Here is a 20,279-nt window from a genome sequence, read left to right on the forward strand (position 1 = left end):
CATTAAGCTCACCCCACAAATGTATGATATAAACTCATGCCCATAGAATACAATGTAGGTAGAAAAGTAGTCAAAGCATTTCCAAAGGAGCCTTGATGGAAATGTTATCCATATGCAGAGAAAGAAATGATGGAGTCTGGATGCAGTTTGAGGCATACTATTTTCACTTTCTTTGTTTTTTTCATGTTTCTTTTTCCTTTCATTCTGCTTCCTCTTTCACAACATGACTAATGTGGAAATACGTTAAACATGACTGCACATGCATAACCTATATCAGATTGCTTGCCATCTTGAGGGGAGGAAAAGGAGGGAGAAAGAAAAATGTGAAACTCAAAATCTTACCAAAAAATAAATGTTGAAAAAAAAGTTGTCTGTCAAAGGATATAAAAAGGCGACTTTCAGCTGAAGGAATGCAACCCATTGAAGCGTAAAGTAACAGGAATTTTAAAAAAGCTCTCAGGTTCTACCTCACAGCCAGACTGACAAGGAGGGCAAGAGAAAACAAGGCCATTGTTGGAGGGACTGTGGGAAGAAAGGCAGAGGTGTAGACCGCCAGTGGGGCTCAGAATTAGTCCAACCCTTCTGCAAAGCAATTTGGAGCCATACCCCAGAAATCACGAAACTGTTCATAATTAGTGAGTCGATTATATGAGGCTCATACTTCAAAAAGTCAAAGGTGGAGGGAAAATACTTACACATAGAAAAGCATTTCCAGCTTCACTCTGTTGCTGCAGAGAGCTAGAAACTAGAACCAGAAACAAAGTCTGTGGCCAGCGGCAGAGGAAGAGTTGAACACAATGTTTTATGGGATGATGAATGTGATGGATTCAAAGGAGTCTCAAAGATTTGAATTTTGGTCCCTATTTTTTCCATTTGTAACTAAGCCCATTAGAGGCAGTAATGTAATGAATTGCTAGCTGGCCTCAGAGTTGGGAATTTGAATCCTACCTGCGTTATCACAAGCAAGTCGGCACTGCAGGCTCCCTCTCTAGGACTCTAAATTATAGTTGAGTGGACTGCATGTGTGTCAGAAGGAGGGGTGTCCACTGTGGGACACCTTTCACACTAGTAGAATCACTTGGTTTTTGTTTTTTTTTTTTTTTCGCTTTTTGGCAGGGCAATTGGGGTTAAGTGACTTGCCCAAGGTCACACAGCTAGTACATGTGTCAAGTGTTTGAGGCCGGATTTGAACTCAGGTCCTCCTGATTCCAGGGCCGGTGCTCTACTCACTGCACCACCTAGCTGCCCCTAGTAGAATCACTTGTTAGACCACACTTAGCAGTCCGACACAGTTTCAAATGAATCGCGTGTGTACTGTCCAATAAATTCATCTTAAGGCATTTCTCCCTACATTTTTATTAATACTTTTGGTTGTTTTTTCCCCTTTAATACCACAGTCAATTGTTATAATACCAACCTCAGTGAACCTTCACTGGTATAAGAGGAAACAGTTAAATAAAAGTCAATTGAGTCTAGCAGTGTGTGGTACATTCCCCAACCATAGTGCCCAACCATGGGGAGGGATGTGTGTTACATCCTCTATGCTCAGGAACCAAGAAGGGTCATTGCAATTAATCTAAGTCCACCGACAATTTTGCACTGTTTTAATTTGCATTACGATTATTGTGTCTATTGTTCTTTGGTTCTGCTTTCTTCACTCAGCATGACTTCATCCAAGTCCTCAAATGATTCTCTGAATTGCTGAAATTCACCATTTATTACAACATAGTCGTAGTCTATTACAATGTGTTTAGTTATTCTCCAGTGGATCAGCACCTACTTCACTTTCAGGGTTTTTGTTTTGTTTTGTTTGATTATTTTCTGCCATGCAAAAAGTGCTGTCCTAAATATTTCATAATATAACAAACCTTTCTTCGTAAAGGTAAAAAAAGAGAACGGTCCCCGTAATGATAATGATTACTCACCAAATGACCTTCTAGTCACCCACCTCCACATCTACTCTACGTAGTCGACATCTTACTTATGGAGTAATCCACTTGTTAGAGCATTGAGTCAAGGTGAATGAATTCATCAGTAGTTTTTCTTGCATAGTTACAAATTTTTTTCAGAACCACTGAACCAATTCACAGCTTCACCAACACTGTATTAGTGTTTATGCCTTTCCAACATAAAAGTCTGAACAGAAACCCATAGTCAAAAATTCACAAGGGTAGGGTCTTAGCTAGACACTTTATAGCTCTTCCAATATTATATTGTTAATGACATTCCACTAGATGAGGCAAATACAAATGCAATCATGTCCAGAGACCCATCCTAGTTGGCACAAGATACCCTCAGTGAAATGTCCAGAGCCAATGTGACACACATCATTTGTGACAGGACTTCAAAATCATGAGTGAGCCACCATTCTCTAGTGGAAAAGGTATCCCTCCCCTTTCTGTCAGAAAGCTCTGGTTTTAAATGGTGTTGAATGAATACATACATAATGCATTTGCAAATGGAGGTGCCCAATCTTTTCACTCCTGTTCTCGGTCTCTAAAACAAAGTAGAAGAATGCTTTATTTCTTACCTAAATTAAAGGGATCACCATGAACTGTGGGGGAAGGACTTCTGGCCTGAAGAAAGGGATCGCTAGAGGCATTTGATGTGCTCAGAAAAGAACCCAGCAAATCTGGACCAGATGGTTTGGAGGGAGCTCCAAATGGGTCAAAGGTTGCAGCTAGAGGGAAAAAAAGAAGATAAAATTAGCTATTTTATGTAGAATATGAGTAACTTCCCTGGATTCCCTGTGGGTTCATTCTTTTCTTCCTATACTGGTGACAAAATATATAGCAGAACAGAGGAGTAACCAACAAGTCTGTTGACTTGAACAAGAACCACAAAATGAACTTTGCATAAGTGAGTCTGGGGAGAGAACCAAGACCATAGGATAAGGTTCATGGGAGAAGACCTCAGGATGGTGCTCCAAGGTTACAGAGAGACCTGGGGACATTGTTCCATGTGGAGAACAGAGAGGCCCAAGGAAATTGGTTGCATTAAGGAAAATCCCAAGATGCCATGAAGCTACTGTTGGCAAGACCACTGGTAGAGTCAGGGCAGTGGGATTTGGAGGACATGCTTTAAGAGGGGTGAAGCCAGTCTAGAGGGTAACTGGGGTGAGAATCCCCTTCTGGTCACTTCTTCTTTTAGCTAATTATTCTCACTAAACTGATGTTAAATTAATTGTTTCTACCTGCTGGAGGATTTCAAGGCTGTCAGTAGCTACAACATTTTGGCCTACTCTTCCTGAACAAAGCCCAGTTGTCTACGTGGAAGAGTGCAATGGGAAATGTGCTACATTTAGAGGCAGAGGATGTGGGTTCAGATTCTGACTCTCCCATTTACTACCCTCATCTGACCTTGGGACTTACTTTTCCTCTACCAGCTTCAGGTTCCTCAACTACAAAATAAAATCAAACAGTCGGTCAACAAAGGATTTCTCTTTCCCCTGGTGAGATAAGATTGGCTCTCCTGAAACTAATGCCCATTAACCCTGCTTCTGGGGAGGGAAGAGCAGGGTGGGACAAGTCCCATGGCCCTGTTTTTATCATCATAGTTTTCAAACTGCCTAGAACCTTGGAGATTATCTAGCGCAAGGTTGTTGTAACCTGAGAACAGGGAACTATTCATTCATTTATTGATCACTGTATCTCGAAATACTTGGCTCCCTTCATAACCCCCTGATCTTATTTTATGCACTTAAAAACATGATTCTAAAAAGGTAGCCCCAAAGGCTTCACTCCATTGGCCACAGGGTCCATGATACACACACACACACACACACACACACACACACTCACACCTGCTAATCTAGTACGCCCTTTCATTTTACAGATGAAGAAATTGAGACCCTGAGAAGGTTAAGTGACTTCCCCAAGATCAAACAGCAATTAAGGAGCAGAGCCATAAGAGGAATCCAGGTTTTTCAGACTCTAAGTACAGGCTTCTTTCTAATAGACCAAACTGATTTTCTGTGCTGGAGAAAGCCAGGATGACTAGATTTTCTTTTTAATAGTCTCCATCCTATCCCTTATTCACAAGCAAGCAGAGAAGAGAATTTATACAGGTGAAATACAACTCCTACCAAAGGAGACCTTGATGTCTCATAGCACTCGGGCACATTCCTCCAAAAGATGCTATAGAACTGAGAGGCCATGGTACAGAAACCTTTCTAGGGCTTTTTTTTTTTTTCCTTATTAGAGCTGATCTATTCCTGATTGCTTCCATGGAGGGAATTTCTGGTGTGGAAATTCCCTTCACTGATGCAAATCAGGGGCTGTTTTGTAACTTAACAATCTTACGTGGTCACCTAGAATACAGAAAGGTTAAAAACTGGCTTTGCCTTGGCCGCTTCAGAGAAAGAGGGCCACCCCAGGTCTTTCTGACTCCAAGGTGGGTGCTCTCTCTACTATACCATGCTGCCTCTTTTAATTGATAGGATTTAGAACTAGAATGGATCTTAGGGGCCACTTAGTGTAATTCCCTCATTTTATAGATAACGAAACAATAATATTGACAAAATTCCTAGCTCATATGTGTAGAGTACTTCAAGCTTTTTAGAGCCCTTTACATGCCCTGGATTATTTGATCCTCATAATCACTATATAAAAGGTGGGTGCTCTTCTTATCCCCATTTTTCAGATGAGGACCTTGAGGCTGAGAGATGGTAACAGACTTGCCCAGGATCACCCAGCTAGGAGGTGGCAGAGGCCAGATTTGAACCCAGACTTCATTCAAGACATTCATCGCTCATTCCACTATTCTACGACATTCCTCTAAAGGCTACATGGCCTATTGCCCAAAGGTCCCACACACAGTAAGTAGAAATGATGGAATTTGAACCCAGACCTCCAACTCCAAATCCACCATTCCTCCCATTATACCATGCTTTCCTTCCTCTGATTATTTCAAAAGATGAAGGGACAAGATACGATGATGAAATTGAAAGTGGATGGGAATGACTTTGTAATATGGTAGAAAGAACCCTGGAGCAGGACCAAAAAGCCTGGGTTTTTTAATCTAAACTTGGGCTCTACTCACTAGATGGGTGACTTTGGGTAAGTGATTTTACTGTTCGTTTCCTCAGTTTCTTTATCAATACAATAATGAAACTGAACTAGATCTCTGGAAAAGGCACAACTGTTAGAAGAGAAACATGCAGGATGTTGGGTCAGAAGACTTGGGTTCGAATCTCAGATCACTATGATATTCTGACTTTCTGACATTGAATAAGTTATCTAACTTTGGTGCAAAGGTAGGGTGGGCTCAGCTTCTTTATATAAAATGAGAGGAGTCAATTTTTAAGGAGCTTTCCAGCTTTTAAGCTTATAATCAAAGATACACCCAGCTGTGAATTCTGTGAATCCTTTCCTCTCTTTGCTAGAATTCTTTCAAAACACAGCACAGGCATACGCTCTTACACCAGCTCTTTCCTGTTCCCCAGGAGGCTCACCATTCTCTCCTTCCTGAAATTACTTTGTAGTCATTTATTGGTATACATGTTGCATTCCCTTAGTAAAATGTAAGCTTATTTAGGACAAGGTGTATTTTATTTTTGTATTTGCATATTTAGTGCCTAGCACAGTGTTTTATACATAGTAGATGCTTAATAAGTATTTATTAAATGGGATCTAGTATCTCTGGTTTCAATTGTTCAATGGTACATTGGAAAAGTTGGACTGAGTGATTTTCAAGCTCCCTTACTTTATGGTTCAATTTGGAATGGGTCAAGCATTGGGAAGGGATTTGTTCCAACTAAGTTACATCATGAAACTTAATTTAAATGCCTAAGGAGGGCAAAGAATACACATTATGAGGTTCATTTATTTCCACATCATTGGATCACATTACCAACTCTTCTTTGAGTTACAGCCATTTGGGACTATGTGAGTGCCAAGACTATAGCAGGTACCACCCTAAAACTAGAACTTTAAAACTTTTCTGCAAAGAATTTTAATCCATCTTAGTGACCTGAAGTTGGCTACTGGGGGAATGGGAGGCAGCCCGATAGAGCATCAAACCCCTTGCCTTGGAGTCAGAAGACTTCAGTTTACTGGCTGTGTAACCTTAGGCAGATTTGAACTATATTACTGCTAAGTTCCCTTCCATCTCTAAAAGCATGAAATTCTACAACTCTGAGACTCACTTTGTGCTCTGACTGTTGTCAAACTGAGCTGCTCTGGCCCAAGGTCTAGCCCATAACAGTTCATCAGCCATGCTATAAATATTAGGGGAAAGAAGATGGCTTGGGTGATTAAACAGCTCATATAACTCAAGTAGTCGTCATGTCGGTGAAGCCTCTATGCTTACGAGGCCATTTTCAAGGTTTGTAGACCTTGGGTTTGACATTAATTTATTGATAAAATCGATACAAAGCAAAACTCACAAATCTAGATCCAAACTGCAGACATTTGGAGAGTGTAATTCATGCTCATGAGTGCTGCAGGAACTTGAACGAAGAACAGTCAGAGGCTTTGTGTTATCATGGCAAGAACATTCAATGATCAAGAGACCTGACCCTGAGCACTAACTAGCCATGTGACCTACAGCCAATCCCTTCCCTGCTCCCTTGCTTCAGCCTTAAAACACAGAGGCTGGACCAAAGCCCCTGGGCCAGCTCCAAAACTGTTTACTCTTCCTCCTTCCAGATCCTTGATTGTTTGTACCTGTGTGTGTACTTTCCCCATATCTGTCTAACAATCTATTCTGTAACTGTCCCAGAAATCTAAGTCAAATTCACTGGCCTAGAGTTTGCACATGGTCCTGTTCTCTTCCTTTTTCTGAAAATCAGACACTTATTTTCCCCTCTCCAGGCCTGTTTTCCAAGATCTTTTAAAAATCTTTGAAAGACACTATGCTTGCCAATTCAGTACCTGAGAATGCAGCTCATGCTTCTCTTCAATTTTAGAATCTATTTCCTCAAAATATCAATTGCAGGAAGAGAACAGAAGGTGTAAGAGCTGCAAGAATGTTCCAAGTCCCGAATCAATTGTCACCTGAATAATCTTTGGCTTCCCATTTTCTTGGTATTGATTTTGCATTGACCTATCTGTGTACGTGCTCTGCTGTCCTCCAATAGAAGGGAACCTCCTTGAGAGCAAGGCCTGTTTAAGTTTGGTCTTTGTATCCCCAGCACCTATCACAGTGCTGGGCACACAATTCCTAATAAATGCTTTACAGCTGATTGATTGATTTGTCTACACCTACGGATGAAGCTGATTGGGGAAGTAGAAAGACTGTTGGATTTGGAATCAGGAGACCTGGATTAAATTCTGAGCTATGACCTTTCCTAAGACTGTGAGCCTGGGAAAATCATTTTATATATTTCTTTATATTTTATTAAATATATATTATATTTATTATATATAAATATAATGTATGTTATATTTATAATATATATTATATATAAATACAATGTACATTATATTTATGATATACATTTGTTAAATATATATTATATATTTATGCATATTTAGTTTCCTTCTTTTAAAATGGAGATTACAATGCTTCCCTACCTGTCTGACGAGGTCATTGTAAGGAAAGTATTTTGCAAACAGGAAAACACTATGGTGATGTAAGTTATTAATGTTGTTGTTGTCATTGGCTTTAATAGCTAAAGAAGTCAGGCTTTGACATTCTGGAAGGAAAAGAATGTGGTGAATGAAAGTATTCATGTCTCCTGAGCTGTGTCTTGAAAACTGACCCACTTTCTAATTATTCTTTATACAACTTCTTGGGACATTACCCTCAAAATAGTGAAAATAGTGGCCCAGAAAAATTGGATTTCCTGCCAAGGGTCAATGGGTCTACCTTAAGCTGGAGAATGCCACACTGAGAGTTACCTTCTCCCACTCTCGCAGAGGGAGATGGCGAGCCAGAAGCTGCAGATCGTCGGGGCGTTGAGTGGGCTGATCCTGGGCCGCTTGGATGGAACACATCCTCCACCCCTGGAGGTCCAGCCTGAGCAGATGCTGCTGCTCCTCCACCTCCAAACAGGTCATTCAACAAGTCTGAATTGGTGGGCGGAGCCACAGGCTGAGAAGAGAAAGTCTTGCTGGGACTTCCCTCAAGCCCCAGAAGGTCTACATCTTCAGGGGGTGGAGGGGGAGGTGCCTCCTGCTGCTTTTTGTTATGTTTCGATGCTCCAGGGGGTTTGTCCCCACTGGCATTACTGTGCTGGCTTGAGAGAGACAGGAGCTCATCATCTGATTGTTCACTCTCCTCGTGGACCAGGGCTGCTCGGTCTTCAGAGGTGGGGTGACTGCTGGCCTTGTCAGATTTCTGATCTGAGGAATTCCAAAAAACTGGTTAGTTTCTTGGCTGAATATATTTTACACAATCTTAAATGGAAGAGACTACAGTGGCTATCTAGTACCCGGACCAGCAAGCAGCCCCTCCCTTACCAACAAGAGACCATTCATTCTCTGCTTGATGATCTCGAGGGAAGGAGAAGAGAACCCACCACCTCCTGAAGCACCCCACTCCACTTTTGGACAGCTCCAATTGATAGGAAGCTTTTCCTGACACCTAGTCTAAGTCTGTCTTTCTGCAATTTCTACCCTTTGCCCCTGTTTCTATCTACTAAGTTCAAGAATCCCAAATCTAATCACTTCCAGGTGACAATTTTTAGGATATTTGAAGACAGCTGTCATGTTCCCTTTGAGTCTTCTCTTCCCCAAGACAAATATTCCCGGCTCTTTCAAATCATCCGCATACGGCATGAGCTCTGAGCCCTTCACTTTCCTGGCTGTTCTCCTTCAAAATCTCTTATGGAGTTTTTAATCCTCTCTTAAGCATAAATAATTCCAGGAGAGAAGAGGGTTCTAGGCACTTAAAGGATTGGATTACGGAGAGCAACCTTGTTCATTGTTGACATCCCTCACTAGCATTCTTCAACAGAGGCCTTTGAAAATAAAACGTTAAATCATCTTCCCAGCTGATGGAAAGGAAAAACCAGAATACCTGGAAAGTTTGGAGGGGGGAGAAGCTTGTGTTTTGTATTAGTATGGGAGGGGATTGGAGCTTTCTCTCACATGAAAAGGGCAGGAGGGAAGAATCCTGAGAAGGGACAGATGGAACCTTAACACCATCCAAGTTCCTAACTCCATCCTTTTTGTTTTAACATCAGACACACCCACAAGCCTGGAGTCAAAAGGGTTTCAATGACTAATACGAGCACATGATGAAATTGCTCACCAGTCCTTCCTACATTGATGGGTAATTGTGGGTAAAAACAGTCACTGTGAGGAAAGCCACATGCAGGAAAGATCCCTTCTCCCCAATGCTTCCTAACCTCTGCTAACTAATCTTAGAAGAACCTACTCTGGAAGTGAATTCAACCCCGAGATGGGTACTTATAGTTCAGAAATATTGTGAGACAATTAAATTGTGGGACAGTGGAGAGTGCCCTGGCTCTGGAATCAGAAGCTCTGAGTTTGAATCTCACCTCTGATGCTTATCACCTGTGGAACCTTGGGCAAGTCACCTTCTTGGCCTCAGTTCCCTCATCTTTAAAATGAAGGGGTTGGATTTGATGGTCTCTCTTATCCCCTCTATCTTTAGATCTGTAATCCTTTAATTAAAATTATGGCTCACTTTGATGGAGCAACTCCCCTTCTACATGAGGCTAGTGCCCTTCTCTCTGCAAATTAACGCATTTATTTTCCATCTATTTGGAATTGACTTATCTTTGTACATCTTGTTTCACATAATACAATGAGTGTAAGCTCTCTGTAGGCAGGGGCTGATTTGTTTTTGGTACTATATCTTCAATGCCTAGTATAGTGCCTCATACAATAGGTGCTTAATAAATGTTTTAGGCTGAAAGTGTAAAGTTTTTCTTTTTTCTTTTTTTAAAGGATGGGAGGAGAGAGACAGAGAAAATAGATTCCTGTTTATTTTTTATTAGAGAAGTAAGGGATGTTGAATGTTATATGTACTTTCAAGTGAGGTCATTGAATTATTCACTTTACTTAACTTTTCACTGCTATAAAAGACCTCTCACAATGTGAGAATAATCTTTAAAACAAAACATAGCAATAAAACTTAAAGAGAAAAAGGGAAGAAAAATAATGAATGTATGCAAAAAGTTGAATGGTGAAATTTCCAAGCTGACCACTAAGTTGGCTGCCTGGCTCTCTACCAAAAAAAGCCCTTTGTTGTTGTACCAAACTTTTCACTGACTCAGCACATATGGACAGGCCAGGTGTCCCTGGGAGCTGCAACCTTTTCAAGGTGAGAAACTCTATTTCCCTCTAGTGTGCTCCAAGAGGGCCAAGCTGTCCTGGTGGAGGCACCACGATCTGAAAACACCTCCTTCCCCTGGCTTCTCTGAAAAGATGAGAACTATGGGTAGGGAACTTGATATATAATATTAGTCTTTTGGAATGTGTTGGTCAGTTTTGTTGAATTGGCATCCCCATCCGCAACCCCTTTCTTATTCTTTGTGGTAAGGGATTGCTCTATGAAAGTGAAGGGTGATGTAAAAACAAACAAAAACCCACCAATACATTTAATTTTTAAAAGACATAATTAAAAAATGAAAGTACCTTGCCAGTTGAGAGAAGAAAAGAAAGCCCCTTGACCAGCATGTCTCGGGTTTTCTTGAGGAACATCAGCTGAGGCTCTACCTGCAACACAGAAGGTGAGAGGGTTTACCCATGTCTGGAAGGCAAGCCCTCCCACTCCTCATCTAGGCTGCATGTACTCATTTCCTCAGTGAAAGCCCAGCTCAGGGGCTGCCTTTGACCTGAGGCTTTGCTCACTAATTCCCCCAGGTGGGAGAGCTCCCCTGAAAACATTGTGTGTATTTACTCCCTCCGTATTTTTTATTAACTTTTCTCTGTACATATTGTTTCCCTCCACTAGACTGTAAGCTTCTCGAGGGCAGGTGCTGTTTCGTTTTTGACCTTGTATTTCCAGTACCTGGAACACAGTTTGGCCCACAGTAGGGGTTCAATAAAGGCCTTTTGAATTTAATTAGTAAGGAACTCTCCCCCTGGACAGGATATGAAATGAATCAGTGAATCTCACCTGCTGAAGCCAGAGTGTCTTGCTGCTCCTGGTGAGAGGAGAAGAGAATGCTGGGGCTAATGTCTTTTGTGGAGAAATTTTCCCATGGAGGAGTTAAATCTGTCTGTCTGTCATTAGGTTCAATTTCGATCTCCAAAATCACATGGAACAGCTGGGGGTATTTTTCTGGAGAGTCACACGCGTCCAACTCAGGCCTAAACAGAGGGGGGTGGGGTTGGGTTTTATTTTTTAGAGGACAATGGAAAAGCCACTGAATGAAGTCAAATGACCATTTTGCTTACAAGAATCCACAAAGGTGCTGGGTGGCCACAACTAACTCTAAGCTCCTTCCTACCCTGAGATTCTATTACTCTGCATAAAGGGGAAAATCTCTTCAAGGAAACCACTTAAGATAGACTCTGAGATAAACATTAGGAGAAAAAACTGAAAATAAAATGAAGTATTTAAAGAGCAGTCATAGAGAAAGGAATTCGCTTGGTGCTGCTTGGCCTCTGAACGCAGGAGTTGCTGTGGCAGAAACAGGATGAGAGGAAAACTTTCTAACCAAAATGGAATGGACTGCCTCCAGGAGTGGAGAGTCTCCCCTCATCGGAAGTGTTAAAGCAGTTTGAATGGCCCCACATCATCCAGCCGGACACAGTGTAAAGAGAAATGGCTTTGGAGACAGGAGTATGAGTTCAAAACCCGGTCCCATCACTTACAAATTGCATAACCTTGGGCAAGTGACTTAAGTTTTGTTGGCCTCAGTTTCCTTATCTGTAAAAAGAGAGGGTGGGACACAATGACCTTTAAATCCCTTTTAGCTCCAAGACTCTACAGCTTACTCATCAGTAGAATGAGGGGTTAGGGCAGATAGATACTGTAACAGATAAAGCGCTGGACCTGCAGTCAGGAGGACCTGAGTTCAAATGTGGCCTCAAACTCTCACTAACTGTGTGACCCTAGGCAAGTCACTAAACTCTATTTGCCTCAGTTTCTTCATCTGTAAATAAGAAGGAAATGGCAAAGCAGTCCAGGGGTAATGGAGAGTTGGACACAACTGAAAAGTAACTCAACAACAACAAAAAATGAGGGGTTGGACTACAAGACCTCTAAGGTCCTTTCCCTTTTTGCCCAATGACATCATTGCCTCATATTTAACTTGAAGAGTTCCTGAAGGCGCCTGGCTCTTTATCAGATGAATAGCTTTTCAGCCACACCCCCCCCAAATGATAGACGGGGTCTATTTTGACCCAGGGAAAAAATAAACTAATTCCACGTCCCCAAGAGACAACAGGGAAATAATCATGAATGGAGACTGAAGAAGAGGCTTCCCCAGTAACACTTCAGAGCAACACAGAATCAGAGAGTTTGGAATGACCATGCCCTGCCCTCTCTCCAGCCCTGCCTCCGGACTTCAGAACTAGGCATCTGCAGCTGTCTCATCCTGGAACTGGCCTCAGTGCCTGGGGCTTCTTTTTCTCAGAATACCACACCTGCTGCGTTCTCATCCTGGAATATCCCAATGTCAGCCCCGCCCTCTTCTCCCCTCTTTCCGGGAGTTCCCTGGACCTCCATTTTGTGGAGGGGCTCAGGTCAGCCAGCTTTTATTCTTCTCCTGATTGTCTTCCTGACTTCCAGGACTTTGAAACCACACTCCCTTCCCACAGACCTTGTCACCCCTGCCTAAACTCCTGATTTTCAGCTTTCTTCCCCATTAGAATGTAAGCTCCTTGAGGGCGCAGACTATTTTTCTTTTTGCCTTTTTTTTGTATCCCCAGAACCTAGCATATAATAAATGCTTAATAAATCCATCTATCCTTCCCTCTTTTCCTTTCTTTCCTCCTTCCTGCTTCCCTTCCTTCCTTCTTCCCCTTCCTCCTTCTTTCCTCCCATCTTCCCTTCATCTGTTCCTTTCCTCTTATTTCCTTCTTTCCCTTCTCCCTTTTCAACTCCCCTCCTTTCCTTCTCTCCCTCCTTCCCTCCTCCCTCCATTCCTTTCATCTTAACTCCTTCCCCCTCTCTGTTTCTTCTTTTCTTCTTTCCTTCCCTCACTCCCTTCCTTCCTCCCTTCCTTCCTTTCATCTTATCTCCTTCCCTCCCTCTCTCCCTTTCTTCCTCCCTTCCTTTTCATCTTATCTCCTTCCCTCCCTCTCTTTCTTCTTTTCTTCTTTCCTTCCCTCCCTCCCTTCCTTCATCCCTTCCTTCCCCCTTCCCCAGATCCCCACTATAACATACCCAATGAGTGGTCCCCTAGCTTTTGCTTGAAGACCTTCATAAGAAGAAATCCATCACCTCTGGAGAGAGCCCACTGCACTTTTTAGACATTGCAAATTGCTATAAAGTTCTTCCTGATGTCAAGCCTAAATCTGCCTCTTTGTAATTTCTGTACTTGCTTTTAACTCTACCCTCTAGGGCCAAACAGAGTAAATTTAATCCCTCTTGCATATGACAGCCCTTTAAATACTTCAGCACAGCTCATATTCCTTCTCCCCTCTCCCAGTCTGACTGCCAAGTCTTCCTCATCTGCCATGGACTCATGATGTATCCACTAAGCATCTCCTGTAGGCTGAGCTCTTGGCACACTGAAGATGTCCCCCAAAGCTGGACCCATCAGGCTCAAGTCATACTTACTTAGTGAATTTCAACACTGTTGTGCCCAGTGGTACAAATCCCGTGTGGAACTGAATTTGGAATATTTGAGTATTGGTCATCTAATGAGAAAAGAAAAAAGAATGTTATATATTTCTGGAGGGAAGAAAAAAAAAACTGAATCCCCAAACCAGTCAGAAAATCAGCTTTCCTAGCTTTCTGTGACACTGCCTACTACCCCAAGATCTTTTTGTACCCTAATTGCCTTATCCTTCCAGTCAAAAAACCTGTTTGATCCTTGTTCTGCTACTGACTAAATTTGCGATCTTGGCCAAGTCACTGACTTTTTCTGAGGTTCAGTCTCTTCATCTCTAAAATGGGTCTTATGATAGTGAGTTTCTGCCCTACATTGCAGGGCTGTTCATGGTGGGGATCAAACAAAGGAACGACGGAAAATTCATCACTGATAGAAATCTCTACCCAGACTTTGGTCTACGAGGGGAGTTCCTTGTAGATTGGAGGACAGTTCTGGAGGGTTCCTTTGATGTTGTCTCCCATTCTGCACTAATACACCGAGGAACACAAAAACAGTGGAGGTAAAGGAGTTAAGTGTTCTGCCTGGGACATCAAATCAAGAACCAGGGACACAAGACGGGAGGCAGAAGACACAGGAGCATGATAGACAATGGATCAACTTGAAGTTGGGAAGATCTGGGTCAAATGATCACCTCTGATCCTAGCTGAGTGACTAAGGGATGCCACTCAATGTCTCTGACCCCCACTTTCCTTATCTTTAAAATGGGTACGGTAATATCCACAGTACCAACCTCTCAGGGTTGTGGTGAGGAGCAAGTGAGAGGGTAGACGTGAAGCACTTTGCCAGTTTCAAGTGCTACACAATGGCTGATCATTATCACTATTATTCTAAGAAAGTCGTTTAGAAAAAAGTCATAAAAAAAGCTTTGTGCATATTTCACCTAAGGAAGAGCTGCACCCAATCCAATGTCCATTAAAGGAAATTTCCTGGTCCTCCAAGATCTCCTTGAGCATCCTTCTACACTCAGCCAAGATCATTTTATATGTCCAGGAAAAGTCCCAGATCTGAAGTCAGAGGACCTAGGTTTTACTTGGATACTTATCCACCATTCAGCCTTTTAATCTAAACTGTCTCAGCCTCAGTTTTCTTATTTGTAAATGAGAGGGCAGACTACATAATCTCTAAGGTCTCTTCTAGCCCTAAATCTCTGACCCTTTTACCCATCACCCAGATTTCTAGAATGGAGGAAGGTGGGGATGGTCGCTGATGAGCCTTGACAAATTCACCTGTGAAATGGGGATTTCTACCTTGCAGGTCTGTTATGAGAAGGGAATGAGATAATGTCTGTAGTACCTTTTGCAAATGATAAAGTTTACAAATTAAATAAAGACGAACTATGATTTGTACAAGTAATACAAGTACCCCAGGCTTGTTGTTTGGATTACACTTGCCAGAGCTGGACCTGGAGTTGAGAAAACCCAAGTCATCCAAATCCCGGCTTGACACTTCCTAGCCGTGAGACCCTGGATAAATCACTTAACCTCTCACAGGCTCAGCTTCCTCATCTCTAAAATAGGGATGGTAGTAGCACCCACCTCCCCAGGTTGTTGTGAAGATCAAACAAGGTAACTTATATAAAGCACTGTGCAAACCTTCAAGTGCTATAAAAATGTTAGGCATTATTATTAACATTAGCATAACTATAAAGTGCTATGTAAATACTCTCTGGCTGCATTAGAAGCATGCAGACACTCAGATATGCTCAGTCAGAGACAATCCCTTCCCTTCCTTCTGCCCAAGCCCATACTTTAGCCTGCAACCGTCCCCCGATGGTCGATCTCATATGGTAAACTGACACCACCACATCACCGTGAGCTGTGACACCCAATGGAATGACAACCTTGCCTTCCTGGACCCGGAATTCTCTTTAAAGAAAGAATTCAAACAGAGAGAGAGGGAGAGAGTGTGTTAACGGAGTTAATGATACCACTGCCACACAATTTTAATCTTTACAGGGATACTGAGAGTAGAAACAGGCAAGGGGAACATGATGGTTCTAACCCAGAGGATGGTTTTGTCCAGCCTCAGCACTAAGCTCTGTGCCCATTCTTCTGCCCTCCCCCCTGCCAGAACAATGTCTGGCCTTCAGCCAGCACTGGCAAGGAACAAGCTGGTGTGGCAAGGACACTGCTACAGACATGAGGATACCTCATTGGTGCCAGGCCTCCTCCCTGTCCATCTGGTTAGCCAGATGATAACAGCTCATCCCTACTCTACAGAACCATTCATTTTCCTCAGATGGTTTATCAGCAACCTCAATAATCTGTTTGGCTGCTGTTCCACCTTAAGATGATAATTTAAAAAAGAACAAAAAATTGTGTTTTGTCTTGCATTTTAAAAAAATCCAACAGCATAGTATATTATAGTAAGCACTGGGCCCAAGCGGGAAGATCTGAATTGGAATCTCAGCACCACCCTCTTGGGGCAGCTGTATATAGAGTGCCTGGCTTGGAGGCAGGAAGACTCATCTTCTGAGTTCAAATCTGGCCCCAGACACTTCTAGCTGTGTGACCCCGGGCAAGTCGCTTCACCCTGTTTTCGGCCCAGTTTCCTCTGGAGAAGATGGTAAACCACTCCAGTATCTCTGCCAAGAAAACCCCAAACGGGGTTATGAAGAGTTGAACACAACTGAAACACAACTGAACAATAACAACACCGCCTTCTTACTAACTGTACGGCCTCAGGTAGTTATGGTGGAGTGGGAAAAGGATTTAAAGTACATAACAAATTAATGCAAAAGGCATGTAATGTGCCAGATACAGAGGGGGCAGAGAGCTGCCCTGGGAGTTGGGAAGACCTGGGCCTCTAACACAGCCTCTATATAACTTCAGGCAAGTCACTTAACCTTCCATGGCCAAAGGAAACCCTCTAAGACCCCCAGTGGAAGAACAGGTAGTGATCTACATGGGGAGGAGGGGTTCTTCACCAGGAGTTCTCCACACAGATGAAATCATGGGTCCAATGAAAACAAACCAAACGGGATGAAACCAAGACAATTCTCACATGCTCTGATCCTGTAATTTACTAGCAACATAGAGGACTGCGGTGCATCTTCTACATAGAGATTCTCACTCAGTTGGGTGGAGAACCAAGTTAAAAGGTGAAAAGACACCAGAACTCACTTCATTCTTTCATAGTCCAAGGAAGTTGTAAATATTTTTGTTTCTCCAATGAGTATATCGCAAAATGGACGACATCCATTCCTCTGTTTGTTGAAACAAGGGACAGGACTGAGAGTGACTGATTTAACTGTGAGAGGTTTGCAGTGGGGAATGACAGGTTTGTCAGCTATGAGGTCGCAAATATATCCTATGTATCTGAAACAGAAGAAAGTTACTCTGTAGGTTTCCATCACCCCACAGAAAACCATTCATTTATTCTTGGTAAGAACCCTAGACTTGTAAAGCAGCATGTTACCTAGCTCCTTCAAATTCCCTAATAGCTCCATAATCCTTCAAGGATCTGAGATTAGGTCTCCACCAGTGCAGAAGGTGTGTTCTCCTGGTCTTTGGAAATTACTGTGCCCAAAAGAGTCATTATCTTGTGGCTAACCTGGTTTGGAGTCTTTCCAAATTCAGGTAGGCCAGGCCTTAGGCAAGAGACATATAGTCTATCAGTAGGCCCTCACTCAAAGCCTTTCCGGCCTGGTAGACCTGCACTCCACTGGCCTAGCCAAGGTCACTTCTAAACCAAAATGGCTCACTGGAGGAGGAAATATTAATGAACCTAAGGAAATGAAGACAGCAAACCACTTAACTGCTAAGCCTGCTGTATTTCTACTAAAAACTCCTGCCGAGTTGTGACCTTGCTGATATGATATGCCCTCCAAGCAACAAATTAATTATTTAATAAGCCTTTATTGGGTGCTTGCTATTTGGCAGTGACTGTGAATACAATGAAAAAGAAAAAGCCATCCCTGCTCTCAAAAATTTCTATTCTAATGAGAAAGGAAGACCATATATAAGTCAGAATATACATATTCAATACAGAATAAATGGAAACCACAATCTATGCAGACCTCCACATCTTTCTGTGCCCAACCATACATTTGACATGGAGATTCCACCAAACATGCTGGAGACAGGCCAATGAGTAAGTCATATGTGAGAAATCTGCTTTAGATCAAGGGATGGAGTTTGGGGGAGAGAAAGAGAATCGAGGCAGAGAATTGGACTGAGAAGCCACAAGTGAGTCCCAGCTCCACCAGTTAATCAGTCAATCAGCTAGCATTTCTAAAACATTCCCTAAGTACCCTGTACTGTGCTAAGCTGCCCCTTAGGCTGTTTGACATGACACAAACTTTCATTTCTTTAAACCTCAGTTTCTTCGGCTGTAGATTAGGAATGATGGTATTCCCATTACCTCCATCAGAGAGTTGCCGTGTGGATCAAATGAGATAATGAGTTAGACTGCTCTATAATTTTAAAAGTCCAGCCAGGTCCTGATTAGTGTGAGTTATGAATAGTGGCCATGTGTGTCTGGATTCACAAGATCTGAAGTTATAATTATATCAAATATGGTAATTGGGTCCAGCCCAGCGGAAATATCATTTCAGTGGATTCGTTGCTCATAATAATTGGGACCTCACCATATTAGCTGGGTACGTATTTGTGTATGTATTTGTATTTATTGCCTATTAAATATTTCTAAAAGCAAATTTACTTTATATATTTCCTTTTATGATGTCCTTCCTCATCCTCATACTGGCGTGATAAGAAGATTCCCATTAAAGACTTTGTTGTCAGGCATTTCACTCCATTGAGGCTGAAGGTCTATTGCCCCAACTGTAAGGATGACCAATTAATTACAAGCTCATCTTCTACACTGTGACTATTTCATTTCAAACTCACTGTCCAGTGTGGATATCCTTAAGGTACCCCCCCAAACTCAGCACTTTAATTAAGGCAGGACTGTGCTTCCCAAAGTCCAAGCCAGCTCTTTGTGCCTGACTCAAACAAGGCAAGGCTTGAGGGCTGGTGGGTTTCAAACAGCGCACAAGACAAGTTACCGTATTCTATCCAACCTTGTTACCAGCATACTCTACCTCCTATGGGATGGCCAAAGTCCGATTCCGGGTCGCTTTGCATTTAGCAACTGAATAGCAGGGGCTGGATTAGAGAAGAGATGACAGAAACAAAACATTGCACTAACCAGAACTGCCGATGCAGCACGTCCATCCTGCCAAACAAAAGGCAAAAAATAGAGTGTGAGTGAATAGGGTGGTGATGGTTGGGCCAAATTCCCATCTCGGTGAACACCTGGTCTGGGATTTTGTACTGAGAAACGGAGACTGTGACACACAGGTCCTGGAAGACAAACCCCCAACAGCAGGGTGGCCTGATGGTTAGAGGACTGGTGTTGGAGTCTTAAAGGTTGGGTTTCAAAACCTTCCTCTGACACTTAGCTGTAAGATTGTGGACAAGTCATTTAATTTCTCTGAGCCTCTGCTTCCTCAACTGAAAATGGAATGATAATAATGTATGTCAAGATCTTGGAAAACTTTTCATGTAAATATCATCACCCTCATCATTATTGTTAGATCATCCTTAAAAGGTGGTCAACTAAGCTATGCTTGAATACTTCAGAACGAAAGGGAGCTCACTGTCTACCAGACCAGGCCATTTTTAGACAGCCCCGATTATGAGTTCTTTAATATGTAACTTAAATTCATTTGTCTTTGTTCTGGCCTTTGCAGCACCACACAGCAACATCGAATTCCTTCTTTTGACCTAGACAATGTATGGGGAGTCTATCGCCTCCCTCATTCTGGACAATAGTAGTAGTGACGAAGCATAAGTGGGCATTTTTGCTATTCTCCTTATACCCAGCTTTTGGTCCATTAAGACCAATCAATCAATATCTATTAAGCACCTACTATGTGCCAGACACTATGCTAAGTTCTGGGGGTAAAAAAGGAAGCAAGAGACAGCCCTTGCCCTGAAGAAGCTCCTAATCCAATGAATTGTAAATTAAATTAATGGATTATAAATCAAATTCCTAAGATAGTTTCCCTCACCCATATAAACTGGTATCCAGACTTCTCTGCCTCTCCTTATTTTTCCAGCTGATTTTGGAGCTCTAAAGAGACAGCTCCTGGTAAGTTCAGTATTGTTAGAAGCCCCTGGGGGCGCCCTAGTACATAAAGGGCTGACCCAGAGTCAGAAAACCTGAGTTCTAACGTGAGTTGATGGAGCCTTGATCCATTAATGAAACTCTTTAGGTATAGTCACTCCATCAACTATGAGTTCAGTTACCCGTACTACCATCACAGCCCAGCTTTCTTCATTCTCTCCACATGGATATGATGAGAACATTGGTCAGCTCCCGTACTAACATGTATGCCTAATTCCCTTGGTCGACTGGTACTATCAGAAGTTAATATCTCAGGGCTCTTGGGCATATCTCTAAGACTTATAAGTGGCTGAGAAGGTGCCAACACGTGCTGATGGAGGGAGCTTCCCATAACTGTGAACCTATCCTCCAGGATAGTAATTTCATCAACAAAAGGTTTAAGGTTAGTTTTGGCCTAACTCATTCAAGTGATTGTAATCCCTCTTCTTCTGAATCTGTCCTGAAGGCT

At 42.4% G+C, this 20,279-nt stretch overlaps 1 protein-coding gene across 1 annotated transcript in view; it reads right to left on the reverse strand.

Annotated features, from left to right (window-relative positions):
• The window catches only part of DNAJC6 (DnaJ heat shock protein family (Hsp40) member C6), a 121,026-nt gene that overhangs the window by 23,625 nt on the left and 77,122 nt on the right, over window positions 1–20,279 (reverse strand). The window contains exons 6-13 of the mRNA XM_036757517.1: window positions 18,744–18,877; window positions 16,822–17,016; window positions 15,447–15,564; window positions 13,645–13,724; window positions 11,032–11,225; window positions 10,548–10,628; window positions 7,842–8,285; window positions 2,531–2,680 (exon numbers count right to left, since the gene is read on the reverse strand). Coding sequence (XP_036613412.1) covers window positions 2,531–2,680; window positions 7,842–8,285; window positions 10,548–10,628; window positions 11,032–11,225; window positions 13,645–13,724; window positions 15,447–15,564; window positions 16,822–17,016; window positions 18,744–18,877 — 1,396 coding nt within the window. The remainder of the gene's footprint in view (window positions 1–2,530; window positions 2,681–7,841; window positions 8,286–10,547; window positions 10,629–11,031; window positions 11,226–13,644; window positions 13,725–15,446; window positions 15,565–16,821; window positions 17,017–18,743; window positions 18,878–20,279) is intronic.

This window comes from Trichosurus vulpecula, chromosome 4 (genome assembly GCF_011100635.1).
Source record: "Trichosurus vulpecula isolate mTriVul1 chromosome 4, mTriVul1.pri, whole genome shotgun sequence".
Taxonomy (NCBI): domain Eukaryota; kingdom Metazoa; phylum Chordata; class Mammalia; order Diprotodontia; family Phalangeridae; genus Trichosurus; species Trichosurus vulpecula.